General features: G+C 49.0%; 1 protein-coding gene across 1 annotated transcript; it reads right to left on the bottom strand.

Annotated features, from left to right (window-relative positions):
* Positions 1-6,764: 6,764 nt before the first annotated feature.
* Positions 6,765-13,990, bottom strand: Eif2b2 (eukaryotic translation initiation factor 2B subunit beta). Its single transcript, XM_028876555.2, has 8 exons — positions 13,737-13,990; positions 13,496-13,616; positions 13,151-13,299; positions 11,446-11,609; positions 10,448-10,543; positions 9,858-9,995; positions 8,607-8,673; positions 6,765-7,252 (listed from the first exon to the last, which is right to left on the bottom strand). Exons 1-8 carry the CDS (start codon positions 13,897-13,899, stop codon positions 7,095-7,097), a joined length of 1,056 nt encoding a protein of 351 aa, XP_028732388.1. The 5' UTR covers positions 13,900-13,990; the 3' UTR covers positions 6,765-7,094.
* Between the last annotated feature and the right edge of the window lie 1,266 nt (positions 13,991-15,256).

Genomic DNA, 15,256 nt, shown 5'->3' with positions numbered 1-15,256 from the left:
GGGACAGAGGCCCCTGTAGCCCAGGCTGTCTAGTAACGCCGATGTAGCTGAGGATGACCTTTGAACTCCTGCCTTTGTCTTTACCTCTCAAGGCATGAATCACCATGCCTACTCTTCCAAAACTTTGAAAAAAATCTTTTTATGTCAGAGCAGTTCACAGGATTTCAAGAGAGTGATAGTGCTGTGTACAGAATGGTGGGGGGCTTTCAGAGGTCACGTCTATGTGACTGTCAACTCCTCTGTTCCTGAGAGCAGTGGAGAATCAGAAAAGGTTTTCTGTGAATTATGTCTTCCTGACTAGACTAAATCGGGCAAGGAGATAATTGTATTCTGTTAATAATTTATAAACTTATTTGCATGCATCAGCATAAAAACACTTACTAGCCAAAAAAAATCTAGTAGACTACTTTTATTGCCTATTAAGGTTTCATTTTGTCCTTTTAAACTCAAGGAGCATAAGAGCAAAGACACACTTAATTTTCTGATATAGGTGACTAATTTTTTAAACATTTATAAGTGTGTTTCTGTGTGTGCACACATGGTGTGTGCATGAAGGTCAGAGGGTGACCTGGGGGAATCCGTTCCCTCCCTCCACTGATCCAGGCTTGGAAACCAGTCCTTACCCACCAGAGCCATCTCACCAGCCCTATGGTAGTAATAGCTGACACAAAAATGGTACTTTAACACTTAACTATAATCAAGTAATTAACTAATTAATTAGTAAAATATTAAAAAAAAAAAGACAGTACTTTAAGATCTTGGGGTGTTTTTTAGACTGGGTCTCTAGTCCCAGCTGCCCTAGAACTCACTCTGTACAACAGGCTGGCCTCTAACTCACAGAGATCCTCCTGCCTCTGCCTTTGGATTCCTGGGATTCAAGGTGTGTGCTACCACACCCAGTATTTCAAGGCTTATAATGGGCTGCCCCATGGGATATATTTTTTAAAGATTTATCATTTTTGTGTATGTATGTGTGAGCTTATGTGCACCATATGCGTGCAGATGCTTGCTGAGGCCACAAGAGGGCATAAGATCCCTGGAACTGAAGTTACAGGTGGTTGTGAACCACCATGTGGGTGCTGGGAACAGAACCTGGGTCCCCCGCAACAGTACTAAACCATCTTAACTGCTGAGCCGTCTCTCCAGCCCCATGTAATATATTTTTAACTTACTAGTTTGTCATCTTAGTGGTTTGCCTTTATATTTTGTTGGTAAAGGTGTTGATAACTTGAGAGTAAAACTTATGAGATGTGAAATGTAACCATTCTCGAGAGTTCCATTTCAGCAGTGCTCATCAATATTTACTGAGAAATAAGGGTGCATACAGCTGCCTCTAACTAAGAGATCTAGCTAGGGAGAGGGCTAAGGCAGCTGAGGGCAGATGGGGATCGCTGACTGTCAGCCAGTGCTCTGTTGCTGGGCTGAGAGGAGATGGCAGACCCTACTGTGAGAATTAAGACTACAGGTAGGAGGGGCTGGAGAGATGGCTCAGCGTAAGAATACCTGTTCTTGCAGAGCACCTAACACCTCCCAAGATGGCTCACAACCTCCTGTGACTGCAGTTCCAGAGTACCAGACTCCAGAATCCGGGTCTGAGGAAGCTGTGCCAGGTGAGAGCAGTCGCAGCTGGCAGTGCCCAGGAGGCCCCGGCACGGCAGCCCAGCCCAGAGTGGGAGCCGGGCACACTCGTCTAAGAGGAGCCGCTCTGACAGAGACCCTGACTGCCCTCTCTCCACCCCAGGAGAACCCAGGATGGGGCTGGGGAGAAGGCTGTGTGTAAAAGGCCTCACTGCGCAGGCTTGACAAGTCCGGACCCCACACGGGAGCCTGACACATGGTGTGTGTAATCCACCCGGGTTAGCTGAGTTGGGATGCGGAGACGGGAAAAGTCCCCGGAAGCTTGCAGGCCACCTACCCCAGAGTGTACAGCTCAGGAACAAGCGAGGTATTTCCTCCCTCAACCTAGAAGGAAAAGACCAACCCGAGGTGGTCCCCCAACAGCCAGCTGTACATTCACCAGGGCACAAAGGTGCCCTCACAAACAACATGTCACACGTACACATACATATGCAAAGTACTTTTTAAGGGAGATGGTGGTACCCACCTGTAATCTCAATACTTGGCAGACCGAGGCAGGAGGATCACGTATCACAAAGAAACCATCAAACTAAAACAGCACGTTCAAAGGCTTACAGAGAGAACTGACTGGGACATTTGCCGCTGTACTTTGCCGCTTGTGGACCGTGGGACGACCTAAAGGTAGGGATAGAATGAGAGGGAGAAACGGAGTCGAAAGGAACTAAAATTGTGGCTGTCCTGCGCCACATAGCCCTTTATCCTCACGCCTTCTACTCTGTTCATCGAGTGTCGGTTAGAAAATGGGTGTGGGCATGGCCTCAGTGTGGCTTAGAGGTCGGCTTGTGCTCCCGCCCCCGCCCCTGGTTTTCTTAAATCCGCAGAGGACTTCTACCCTACGCTCCTGCGTTAGTGTCTCCTCCTCATCCGTCACCTCTGATGAAGACGCCTCACCCCACCAGTTGGAATGCCAAGCCGAAAGCTAGCACACCAGCAGCCCTCTAAAGAGCTTGGCCAGCCTCCCTTGAAGTTAGCCTTAAGACTCACCACTGCTCGTTTCAAAAGCAAGGAATGTCTAGGGATTGAAAAAGCAGTTTGGAGCTAGCTGCTACTATTTCTCTTTCAATTTAGCTTGCATTTTTAAAAAAAATTCTTTGCCAGATGTGGTGGCATACACCTTTAATCCCGGCACTTGGGAGGCAGAGGCAGGTGGATTTCTGTGAATTCAAGGCCAGCCTGGTCTACAGAGTGAGTTCCAGGACAGCTAGAGATAGACAGAGAAACTGTTTTGAAAAAGACAAACGGCAAAAAGAAAAATAATTTTTCAGATTTATTGTGTTATTTTACGTGCACGAGTGTTTTGGTCTGTACCACATGCATGCCTAGTGCCCTCAGAGGTCAGTGCATGCCTGGTGGCTGAGGAGGTCAAAAGAAGACATCAGGTCCCTTAGGACTGGAGTTACAGACAGTTGGGAGCCACAGACAGTATGGTGCTGGGAATCGAACCCAGGTCCTCTGCAAGAGCAACAAGTGCTCTTAACCACTGAGCATCTCTCCAGCCCTGGGTTACATTTTTGTTGTTTTGAGACAGGGTCTCTCTGTGCAGTCCTGGCTGTCCTGGAGCTCACTGTAGACCAGGCTGGCCTCAAACTCACAGAGGTCCACCTGTCTCTGTCTCCTGAGAGCTGGGATTAAAGGCCTGAGTCACCTCACCTGGCCTAGTTTGCAGTTTTGAGACAAGGCTTAATTCTGTTCGTGGCCCAGACTGCCTCAAATTCGCAATCCTTCTGCCTCAGCCTCCTGAGAGTTGGGACAACGGGAGTGAGCCAGTGTCCTGCTTCGTTCTCCTTATTCAACTTGGTGTTCTTTCCTTAACCCGCGGCCTTCTGTATGTTAGGAATTGTAGGGAACTGGTCAGGCGCTCACTCAGTCCGCACAACCGAGCTGCTTTTCTAGGCAGCTCGTAATGTGTGTCCGTGCACACACGAGTAAAGAGAGCAACCCGAGGGAGTCAGTTCCAGCTTCCCACCAGGCTTGGGCCGCTATCCAGCGGAGTCACTGAGTCCACTCACTGTACATAAGGAGTTTCTGAGAGGCCAGGTAAACAGAACAGGGCCTCTGGGCGGGCATTCCTGGCTAAGCCGGTCTAAGAAGCTGTGCACAGGGAAAGTTAACAGCACTATAGAGCTCAGCCCTTTGACAGGCAGCCTTTGTAATCCAAAGACTAATGCGAGTTGCTTTTTGTTTTTTTTTTTAATAGTCTTGAGGCATATTTGTGAAATTTATGATCCTACAAGTACCAGCATTTCTGTGAGGGTCAAATTCTACTGAAGTTTGTCTTGGTGAGAGTGTTTTTTGAGACTTCTGAGGCTAAGCTGAGAGTTTCTGTTCCTTCTTCAAGTTCCAAGAATTATGCTTTTCCTGCCCTCTGCCCAACTTGGAAGACAGAAACCGTGGGAACAAGTGTCTTTAGGAACTGCATTTATTATCTGGCGGTTTATTTGGTATATTCGGGAAGACATCTGCATCTGTGGGATCTCGTTTCTATAATTCTCTCCAAGCTACAAGTTTTTTTTTTTTTCCCTGGGTCCTGTCTGCAGGACAGGGCTGTGAGGTCGGCCCGGTCAGGCTGGAAGTAGTGAGTCCCTGGAACCCATCAGCGAGTGCAGCCTCTCATCCCAGGGTTGGCCTCTCCTTGAATAGGAAAAGGAAGAGAAGGGAGTCGGAAATGAGGCTTGGTGGAGTTGGCTTAATTGAGGTCGGAGCCCAAAGCAGCATCCTGCAGCTCTCTTCTGGGCTCAAAGACAGCTTTGTCCCACCCGAGTCCATCTCTGTCCTGCCTGGAAGGACATGGTGCTAATTTTAGACACAGAGACTGGAATGCAGAAAAAGTGTCACCAAGCACTGGAAGCCGAAAGCATTTAAAGTCCTTGACTCGCTGCTGTTCTTACCCCAAACCACACAATTGTACCCAAGTGAATTGCTGTTAGAATTGGTGCTTTCAGAGGAGACAATGGCGTGTGATTGGCAGACCAAGCCACTTCCTAAGCAAGCACGGGGTCTTCTCTGTTTAGGAAATAATTGACAGAAGTCTGACTGAGTGAGTCAGGCTCTTCTTAGAACTTTGAGGCTGACCCTCTTTGAACTCATGACCATCCCCCACCAAAGCCCAAAGCAGAGACCTCTCAAATTGGTGTCAGCCCCAAGGTCTTTCCCTTATAAAACTTGCTTCCAACCAGCTTATCCAAGTGTGGGTAACCCTACTACCCCTCCAAATCACTCAGGGTTGTAGGGTTAAACATGCAGATTCCTAAGCTCCTTCCCTGCATCCAGGCACTGCCACAAGAACCTTTGTGACAAGATCTCCTGTCTTTAGACCAGTGGGTGCTAACGGAGTCGCTTGGTTCACCTGCAGGGCCTTTCTACACTGTGAAGTACCACACCTAGACTGGAATCTACCTCAAGTAAAATTAGCTTGCTGCCACTGGTGATCTTCCAGCTTTTGATTCTGCATGCATGTGCCACGGTTTAGGGTCACATTACACACTGTGTGACCTCTCACCACCACCCTAGTGGAATACAAAGTGGACTTCCTTACAGCTGTCTCCCACTCCAAAGGGTAACGTGAGGACCTCTGACTGGTGGTCCATCATTTCCAACCTAATGGAATCATGTTAGCTAACTGTAGCCAACTACAACCTTTGGAAGGCTGCTGTGCTCACCACTGGGCCAACACACTGGGGAAGCCACACACCTGTCATTTGGCAATGGCCAGATCCGAGTCTTCAGAAAAGCAAGAAATTGGGATTTGTTAAATGTGTTGCTCCTTAGATTTTTTTTTTTTTTTTTTTTGCTTTTCAAGATAGGGTTTCTCTGTGTAACCCTGGCTGTCCTGGAACTTGCTCTACAGGCCAGGCTGGCCTCAAACTCAAAGATCTGCCTGCCTCTGCCTCCCAAGTGCTGGGATTAAGGGCATGCGCCACCACCACCTGGCCTCTCCAGACTTTTTTAAGATTTATTTACATATGTATATCTGCATGCATGTTGCACACCAGTAAACAGCATCAGATCCCATTACAGATGGTTGTGAACCACCATGTGGGTGCTAGGAATTGAACTCAGGACCTCTGGAAGAGCAGCCAGTTCTCTGTTTTTGTTTGTTTGTTTTTGTTTTTCAAGACAGGGTTTCTCTGTATAGTTGTGGAGCCTGTCCTGGATCTCGCCCTGTAGATCAGGCTGGCCTCGAACTCACAGAGATCCGCCTGGCTCTGCCTCCCAAGTGCTGGCATTAAAGGCGTGCGCCACCACCGCCTGGTGCAGCCAGTTCTCTTAACCACGAGCCACCTCTCCAACCCCTCTCTAGACTTTAATATTGAGCACTAGCCGGGCGGTGGTGGCGCACGCCTTTAATCCCAGCACTCGGGAGGCAGAGGCAGGCGGATCTCTGTGAGTTCGAGGCCAGTCTGGGCTACCAAGTGAGTCCCAGGAAAGGCGTAAAGCTACACAAAGAAACCCTGTCTCGAAAAACCAAAAAAAATTAAAAAAAAAAAAAAAAATATATATATGTATATATATATATATATATACACATATATATGTATATATATATATATATTTATATTTATATTGACCACTAAAGCAAATTACAGGCTGGGAAACCCAGGCTTTTGAAATGCTTTCAATCAGACACTGCTGTCCCGCTGCTTCAGAAGGAAGAAGCCTCACCTGCAGTCCACACCTACTGACTTTACCTTCCTGCATTGCCGGACACAGGCCGACATTACTGTGCTACATGATCACTCTTGAGTCCCCATGTTTCTTCAAGTAATTCTGCAAGCGTAGGCTCCAGGCTGCCTCCCAGCCCTCCCAAGCTAAGGAGCCCTCATCCTCTTCTAAAAGGGCAGCTTTGAGCCACTTGCCCTCTTCTCAAGATCTGATGCAGCTTTCTGGAAGTGGACCCCAGGATGGTGTAGTTTAAGCTCTGAGATGCTCAAGTCTTGAAGCCATTACCGTAGATTACTGAAAAGTCGGAGCCCTTCCAGTGAGCTGGAAGAGGAAACTGAGTGCTTTCCTTTATACTTCTGTTTTAGCTTTCCCTCCAATCCCAGCCTCTATGCAAACACAGCAAGGGCTGCGTGGCTGCTGTTCCAGCCCATTCAGAGCTCTGCACAACAATAAACCAACTCCAGGGAGTTTCCAGCAGCTTTTATTGGCACAGCCTAGGAAAAGGTCGGAAGCCATTTCTGAGCAAACACCAGCCCAGCGAAGAGTCATGGTATGTGTAACACACCACAGAGCCAGAAGGTTGAAGTTCCTGAAACAGCACAGCCTGGTCACAAAGTGGCCCCAAATCAACAGGTAAGACCCGGAGGGTAAGGACAGTCCTGGACGTGCCTCACTGGGGATGAGCAGGAAGGCAGGACACTGAGGTTTCCAGGCTGACTCCACTCCCCTCTGTAGCAGCAACACCGTCTCCACGCCGCTCTGGGTCCAAGCCGGTTCCACTTAGGACAGGGGGGTCAGAGGATGTGGTCGTCAGGGTGGTAGAGCTCGCTCATCAGGCGGTAGATGTAGGATGGTGCGTTGCCACCAATGTTGGAGATAAAGAGGGTAATGAGGTCGGGGGGCACGTAGTCGAACACAGGACAGTGAACACTGACCTTCTCCAGAATGTCCCCTGCAAGACAGTCACATGCTAGAGAAGAAACCGAGGCTCGACGCTAAGACGTGGTGGCATGGGGAGTCTAAGTTCAATAATGCAGGCATGCTGGAAAGCTGGGGCAAAACTCGAGCCGGGTGACTGCCACCCATGATTCCCACGTTTAACGTTTTCCAGTGGCTGAGTCAGGTAGACCCCAAGTGTGAGGACGGCCAGAGCCGCTGTCTCCAACCAAAACAACTCCAACAACAGTCACGCCAAGCGCTCTGCTGACTTCCATAGCACCTCAAATAATTTTCAGACTTGGGACTGGAGCACCGGCTCACTGGTTAAGGGTACTAGCTGCTCTTCCTGAGGACCTGGGTTTGATTTCTACCATCACACGGAAGGAAGCTCACAACCATCTGTAACTCCAGTTCCAAGGGAGCCGATGTCCTTTTCTGGCTCTGAGGGCACCAGACTACATGCAGGCAAAACACCCATATATAATTTTTTTTTAAATTCAAGCTTGCAACCCTAAGGGCCCAGTCCTTCTCCACCGACCACACTAACTATGATCTGAACCAACTCTCCCCGTGTTCACAACAGTCCGGCCACCTCCGGCTGGCTAACCACGCACGAATCTCACGCCTTGTACAGTCCGGAAAGCTTTCCCGAATCCTCACATAGCGGAGGCCATTCATTTGGGACTCCAGCAACGTCATCTCATGAAGACCCTCCAGTCTTAGGTACAGTCCTATCACCACCAGGCTTTCTTCCTAAAACCTCCTGGGACCCGCATCCCTTGCCTGTCATCGACAGTGGGACAGAAGTCTGCGCAATCAGGGCTCTGAGGTCTCAGTATCTCCTGAACCTAGATACAGCGAGCGCCTAACAGGCATCCCCTTTTTCTTTAGTTTTTGGAGACAGGGTCTCATCATGAGTCTCTGGTTGGCCCAGAACTCACTATATAGATAGAGTAGGATGGTCTTGAATTTGTGATAATCCTCCTGCCTCAGCACCCTGCCCCGCAAGTGCTGAGATTCTAACTGCCACCACCTCTGTTTAAAGAAAAGGATGAAATTATTCAACTTCCAAAAAGGATCAGGCCAACAGGTGGTGCTCTGCTCTCAAAGGGTGTGTGCCACCAGCTGGCCTGCTGACAAGGCTGTGGGCTCACCGAGCAGAGCTGTGGCCTTCAGGGCAGGCCAGAGAAGCACACCTCCAAACATGCGGCATCCAGGCTACAGGTGAGTTGGCAGGTACAAGTATTTCAGATCTTGCTGCTTTGGGCAGCCAATTCATCAAAATGATTACTTACAACAACTGAAAATGGGCGGGGACGGACACACACACACACACACACACACACACACACACACCCCGACCGTACCTTCTGTGAAAGGAAGGACTTCTTCAGGAGCCACAAACTTGTGAAATGAATCTTCTTCACTGGGGAACTAGAAAAAATAAATTTTGGGTTTTTTTGTTTTGTTTTGTTTTTCAAGACAGGGTTTCTCTGTTTAATAGCTCTGGCTATCCTGGAACTCACTCTGTAGACCAGGCTGGTCTTGAACTCACAGAGATCCACCTGCTTCTACCTCCTGAGTGCCAGGATTACAAGTATATGCCACCACTGCCCGGCTATAAAAATATTTTTTAGCTGGGCAGTGGTGGCGCATGCCTTTAATGCCAGCACTCAGAAGGCAGAGCCAGGCGGATGTCTGTGAGTTCGAGGCCAGCCTCAGAGCAAGATCCAGGACAGGCACCAAAACTACACAGAGAAACCATGTCTTCAAAAAAAACAACAACAACAAAATTTTTTTAAAGGGATTCAGCAATTCCACTCATATACACATAGACAAGACATATAGAGATACATGCCTACAGAAGGTTATGTATAACTGATTAAAGCAGCATTATTCACAGAAGCTAACATGTGGAACTAACTCAAATGCCTATCAATAAACACACAGTTGGTTAGGGCTCTGGAGAGATGGCTCTGTGGCTAAGAGTACTTAAGAGTGCTTATTGCTCTTGTAGAGGACCTGGTTTGATCCCCAGCACCCACAGCCATCCATAACTCACATTCCAGGGACTCCAAGGCCTTCTGACCTCCTTGGGCACCAGACATGTATGTGGTACACAGATATACATGCATGCAAAACCCTCATACGCGTAAACATTTTTAAATCTAAATCTAAATAAATGGTTAATTAAGCTGCGGTATGTCCATGCAGACCTCCGAGCAGGCTGTTCCCATGCAAATAGTTTCTGTCACTGGCGAGTGACCCTTCATTTAACAGCTGCCGATGTTCAGGCTGCAGAGGACAGGCCCTGAATGGATTCTGTGATCCCAGATTCAACCTGCTTGGCATTTTCACGAGTGTTTGGAGGCAATGGCAACTGGACACACAGGCCTTTTTCTGTCCCATGTTATCCTGACATTACTGATGATGGATTGTAACTATCAATTCTGTTCTTGGCTCAAAACATCGATGGCTCTTTACAGCCTGTGGTAGATCAAACCCATTAAGCAAGGAGCAGATCAAAAAGAGAATCTAGAGTAAGCTGAGGACCAGAGTTAAGCCTCCACATCGGCTTCCTTCTCTGTCAGTTACCAGCTAGAGACGAACTGGCGTACCTGCGGAGAGAGCTTGAACATGGGTGCACAGACGATGAGTGGCGTGGAGTGGTGTTTCGCCGCCAGTGCCAGAGTGTGAGTTCCTGCCACAGCCCTCAGGGAACCGTTGGCCAGGATAGTCTTCGTACCAATGATCACCTTTGGAAGGAGAAGAACCATGAGGCACCCTGGGGGGGAGTCCTAACAGGCTGCATGTTCAGGCCTCTACCTTAGCATCTGGAGGGCTTGCAGGCAGCAGAGGGTGGGAGCCTCCTTGGCTCGAGACAAGGCTTCAAAGTTCTAGTTTTGTCAACCACGGCATGAGATGGGAAGCTGCAACGCCTACTGTTCTTGGCCTGTCCTTCCTGGAAATCTGTGTGCAGCACCTCCCAGGAAACCGAGAGCCTGGTCATTGACCGCCCACCCTTGGCACATTCTGAACACCAGTGGGAGCCCAGAGCGAATCCCTCGCAGCTAACCCTCCTAGCTCAGTTCTTCCCCATTCTTCTCAATGCTGCAGCCATAGTCAGAGGCTCTTCTAATCGAGGACCGGTGATGCAGTGCAGGGGCGGAACTTCCTGAGTTCACCCGGGTGACCCCGTGCCACCCACCTTGTTGACTCTCGACATGACAGCGAAAATGGCGGCGTCGGTCATGACGGTTGTCTCGATGTTTGCTTTGGACAGATTGACGGCCATTTCATGACCCTGAAACAGGACGGGGAGGCTGATGATAAGAGAGAGACAGTGAGAAGATCCCTCAGATGTCACTGGATCCGGATGGTTCTGTAACCCAGTTTCCAGGATAACCCGTCCATCTGTGGGGCACACGGGCTGGTGAGCCACGGGGACGCTAATAAAGGGTACTCCGGAGTAGCCACAGAACTGGAAATACAACTGCTTACACAATCAAGCAAGCCGGCAAGAGAGCTCCCAGCTGGTTGTTTGACAACATCTGACAGCCCTGTGTGTTTCTTTTTTGAGACCTATTATTTGCTTAAGGATTGAGTGAGATCAAACATCAGCCACCCCCAAGGTAATATGCCCTACTAACTCCTTTCTTAAACTAATGTTTTAAAATATCTATAGGAACTTGAAAATCCTTAACAATCTTTTCTTTTGTTTTTTGGTGGTTTTTGTTTGTTTAGAGACAGGTTCCCATTATGTAACCCTTGCTGGCCTGGAATTCATTAATTAGACGAGAATAAGATGGCTTCACACTCACAGAGATCCACCTGCCTCTGCTTCCCCAGTGCTGGGACTAAAGGCCTTGCCACTATGCCTTTTTTTTTTTTTTTTTTAACTTTTTCTTTTCTCTCTTCTTTTTTTTGTTTGTTTGGTTTTTTTTTGTTTGTTTGTTTTTTTTGTTTTTTTGTTTTTGTTTTGACACAGGGTCTTTCTATGGCCCTGGCTATCCTGGATCTCATTCTGTAGACCAGGCTAACCTCGACTCACAGAGATCCATTTGCCTCTGCCTCCTGAGGTCTAGGATTAAAGGTGTGCACCACTGAACCTGGCATGTTAATCAATTCACAGTTGGCTCAGACTCACCCCATCCCTCCTTTATTCCCTCTTCACATTTCCTTAGCGACTCTAGCAGCCCCTCTTACCTGGCAGAAAGGGGCACACTCTGCAACAATGACATGGAACTTCCTCTTTCGGGCTGCCTCTTTAAGGAAGGCCTCCACTGTTCTAGAGAAGCCAATGGTCATGATCACCTCATTGGAGTGGATGTGCTCCAGAGCCTGGGCTGCGATGTTCTCCGTTGTTCCTTCTGCAAGAACAGTTTTGCGCGGGGATGTGAAACTGCCATGCCTCACCCAGACAGGCAGGGCAAAGGTTCAGAAAGGGAAGCCCACCCTCCTTACACACTGCCCACCTGGCAGACCTGCTATCACCAGGTTAACGGGCTCCAAGTGGAACACCCCAACCTCTTAGAAGTCTCACTCCTTCGGGGTCCTCGGCCCCATCTCCCAGCAGCACCCCTACTCCTCAGTCACCTGACTGCCATTGTGCTGGCTCCTTACAACTGCTCTAGATGACTTAAGGCCAGGAATGGCCATCGGGCAAATCCCGGAGTACTACCCGTAAACAGATGTCCCCAGACAGAGCTCTTCCTCCAAAAGGTGGCCACAACACCCCCACTGGGAGGTGCAGGGGGTGGCGGTGTAAAAGAAAACACAAGAGTTTCAAAGTGGCAGTGTGGGGCACAGATGGTACCAGTTTGTTTTGTTTGTAAATCTCCCTTTTTAAAAAATGTATATCTTCATTTATTTTTATTGTATGAATGTTTTGCCTGCATGTCTGTCTGTTTGCCTTGTGTGTACCTGGTTCTGGTGGAGATCAGAAGAGGACATCAGAGCCCCTGGAACGGGAGTTACAGGTGCCTGTTAGCCACTGTGTGGATGCTGGGAACTGAACCTGGGGGCTCTACATGAGCCATCTTTCCAGCCCCAGTACCTAGTTTTTCCATCTCTGAAGAACTGATTATAACAAGAATCTGCAAGTGAGAATGGAGGTGTGTGTGTGTGTGTGTGTGTGTGTGTGTGTGTGTGTGTGTGTGTAAATCACGAAGAGGTGGGTAAGAGGTCTCAGTGGGTAGACGTGCTTGCTGGTCAAACCTGGAAACCTGAGTTCCATCCCTAGAATGCACAGAAAGGTGGGTGGAGAGAACTCCACAAAGTTGTCCTCTGACCTCCACACACGAGCTACGACTCACATGCTCTCCCTCCCCGTCTATGCGCACATACACAATAATAATAATGATTTTCTTCATCCATCCACTTTATTCCTCAGGGGTTCAATTCTACCTACACAGCTTCAATTCTGTACTCATACTTAGCTCCTCTCTGTCCCTGCTCCTCCTGTCCTATCCTAGTTCTAAGTAAGCTCTTTTTGCCTCCTCCTCCTCATCTTCATTTCTCTCCATCTTGGTTCCTTTCCCGTCCTCTCCTGGAGCTGGTCTTTGGGGAATTCACCTTCTGTTTTTGAAATGCCTGGAATTAAGCCCAGGGCCTCAGGTAAGGTACTCTTCCACTGAGCTATATTCACAGTAAGTTTATTTGCTTTAAATTTAAAAAAGAACAGCCCTAATAGAAATCTCCATCACAACGGACTTTTAAAGAGCGGGCCTGTCCTGAAAGACGGAGTTACTATGTCTTGCTGTTTTCCATCCATTCCTACCACGTGGAGAACAAACTCTGGAAAACAGAGGACTGGTAATCTCGTCCATCCCTGTCAATGAACACTTTCTGGGGGCTTGTTTCCTCATCTGCCTGTGACCGATCCTGTCCACTCGGTGATCAGACCTCTTACCCAGCTCCACCAGCAGCTCATTAATCGCCTCAATGATGTTGGACTTTAGTGGGGCATAATGGAAGCTGAAATCCTCGCTCAGGCCTCCGGATGTCAAGAGTTTGTGCAGGGACTCCTGCTGATCGCTCTCATCACTGCGCCCGTGCAGTCTAAAGAGGCAACAAGACCCCAAGGGAGAGGTAGGGAAGGGTGATCAGGGGGGCCAACCGCAGCAACACAGCCACATCAGAAGCTCCAAGCACTGAGAGGGGACACCGTGTTTAAACACAACACAAAACCAAAAAAAAAAAAAAAAAAAAAAAAAAAAGCCCTTGTCCCACCCAGACCCCAGGCCGTGAACCTGACCTGCCATACTCCTCCCGGATGATCTTGAGGACTCTCCTCACCATGTTGCCCACGGTGGTCTCGGAGGGCTGCGCGGCCGTCATCCTCCTGCCTTCTGTGCGGATCAACTCCATCAGCTCCCCTGCAACCCAAGAGGGACGGGGTGAGCGGGCGGGGCGGGCGCGCGGGGCGGGCTCGGTGGGTCCCCGCTCCAGGAACGGAAAGAGGCAGGGAGGCGTGGGGACGGGGTCGCCCGCCGCACCCGCGTTGCTCCAGGGGTGATCCGTGATGAACCGGCGCAGCAGCCCCAGGGTCTCCCGAGCCATGTCCTCCGAGCTGCGCTGCCCGCCACCTCGCTTCAGAGTCTCCACGAAGCCCTCTATCCTCCCGGACAACTCCGAGCCCTTCGCCGCGGCACCCGGCATCTCCACCACGGTACCCCAACTTGCCAGAACCTCGACGGCGAAGCCGCAAGAGTTTCTCTTCCGGGGCGAGCGAGGTCGACTTCCGCTCGGTGAGGCACGCTTGAGTTTGGGGACACGGTAAGCCCGCCCCTCCCTCCGCTGGAGCCAATCAGAAACGGGATTCGGCCGAGCTGGGCGGGCCACCGGGAAGTGACGGCTGGAAGTGGCCTCTGGGGAGTCTGCGCGCGGATCCGGGTAGCCCTTCCGACGCAGCCCGGTCTGGTTGCTATGGGAATAGCAAGCGGTCCTCCCGCCCTGCGACCAGGGGGAGTTGCCTTCCTCTTTCCTGGCCCGGCATACCTCCTGTTGCCTGGTGGACCCCGCGAGTGCGCTTCCAGGGCTCCGGACGCCCAGAAAAATGCTGTCACAGTGCGTGATGTGGTGTGCGTCTTTCAGAGAGGTTCCATTCCCCACCGACATTGCCTTTCTTTTCCCCCCCGCATCGGTGCATGAAATTGAATTTAGGAACTTGCAGGTGCTAGGCTGCAATCTATTCCGCGTCCTTTTGTTGCTGTTTGCCTTTGCATATCCTCGGCCTAGGGAAGCGGTCACTAACCAAAGAGATTCAAAGCAGATTCAAAAACGGTGTCCTCCAATTTGGAGGCCTGGGAGTGCATACAATGTAATAAGCGCTCCCATTGACCGGAAGCTTACTAGGTATGGAGTGCTGTAAGTTGTCTTCCTCTTACACAGCTCAGTAAGGGAGGCTCTCACACTCAGTTCTACAAACTGAGAAAGAGAATCGCAACATCTAAGCAGTTAGGGAGGAGAAAAGGCTGTGCTTGGAATCTGGGGTCGTCTGAACCCAAAGTCTGTGTGTAAGTAGAATCTCTTACTTAAGATACACTTCTCAAAGGTGAATCTTCAAGCTTTTAAGACTTTCCTTACAGCTGAAAAATTGTTTTCCAGAGAGATTATAACAGTATCAAAAATCATGCAGAGATGTACAAGAAAATTGTACCTGTCATTAGCCCAAAAAAAATCTGTAATAGATTATTAGTAGATAGAATACAGCAATACATTAAAAAGAATAAGTACTTGTACTCTCTAAATAGTATATTGCTTAATTTGCTTGATTTTAATGTATATGAAAAGAAGCTCAAAAACTTATATTAGGATATGTAAAAGCATAATGTAATTTTTTACAACTTGCTTTTTTCAAAATTCAGTAGAACATTACTAAAATTCATCTTTTTTTGCGCTGCTGCAAAGTATTATACAGTGTGGTTATATAAAAATTTAGGTAGTCATTTTTCTTGAGACATTTTGGTTGTGTCCAGCCCTTGGGAAGAGGATACATAAATTCAAATTCTAAATA

This window comes from Peromyscus leucopus, chromosome 14 (assembly GCF_004664715.2).
Source record: "Peromyscus leucopus breed LL Stock chromosome 14, UCI_PerLeu_2.1, whole genome shotgun sequence".
NCBI lineage: Eukaryota > Metazoa > Chordata > Mammalia > Rodentia > Cricetidae > Peromyscus > Peromyscus leucopus.
The sequence above is the reverse complement of the archived record's forward strand: the minus strand, read 5'-3'. Positions and strand labels throughout refer to the sequence as shown.

What these genes read in the sequence shown, in the direction of transcription:
- Eif2b2 (XM_028876555.2), bottom strand. Translation starts at nt 13,899, where the DNA reads ATGCCGGGTGCCGCGGCGAAGGGCTCGGAGTTGTCCGGGAGGATAGAG. An exon ending in TGAGCTGCTGGTGGAGCTGG is followed by an intron (nt 11,610 to 13,150) that starts GTAAGAGGTCTG and finishes CTGTTCTTGCAG; the next exon opens with AAGGAACAACGGAGAACATC. An exon ending in TCATGTCGAGAGTCAACAAG is followed by an intron (nt 9,996 to 10,447) that starts GTGGGTGGCACG and finishes CTCCTTCCAAAG; the next exon opens with GTGATCATTGGTACGAAGAC.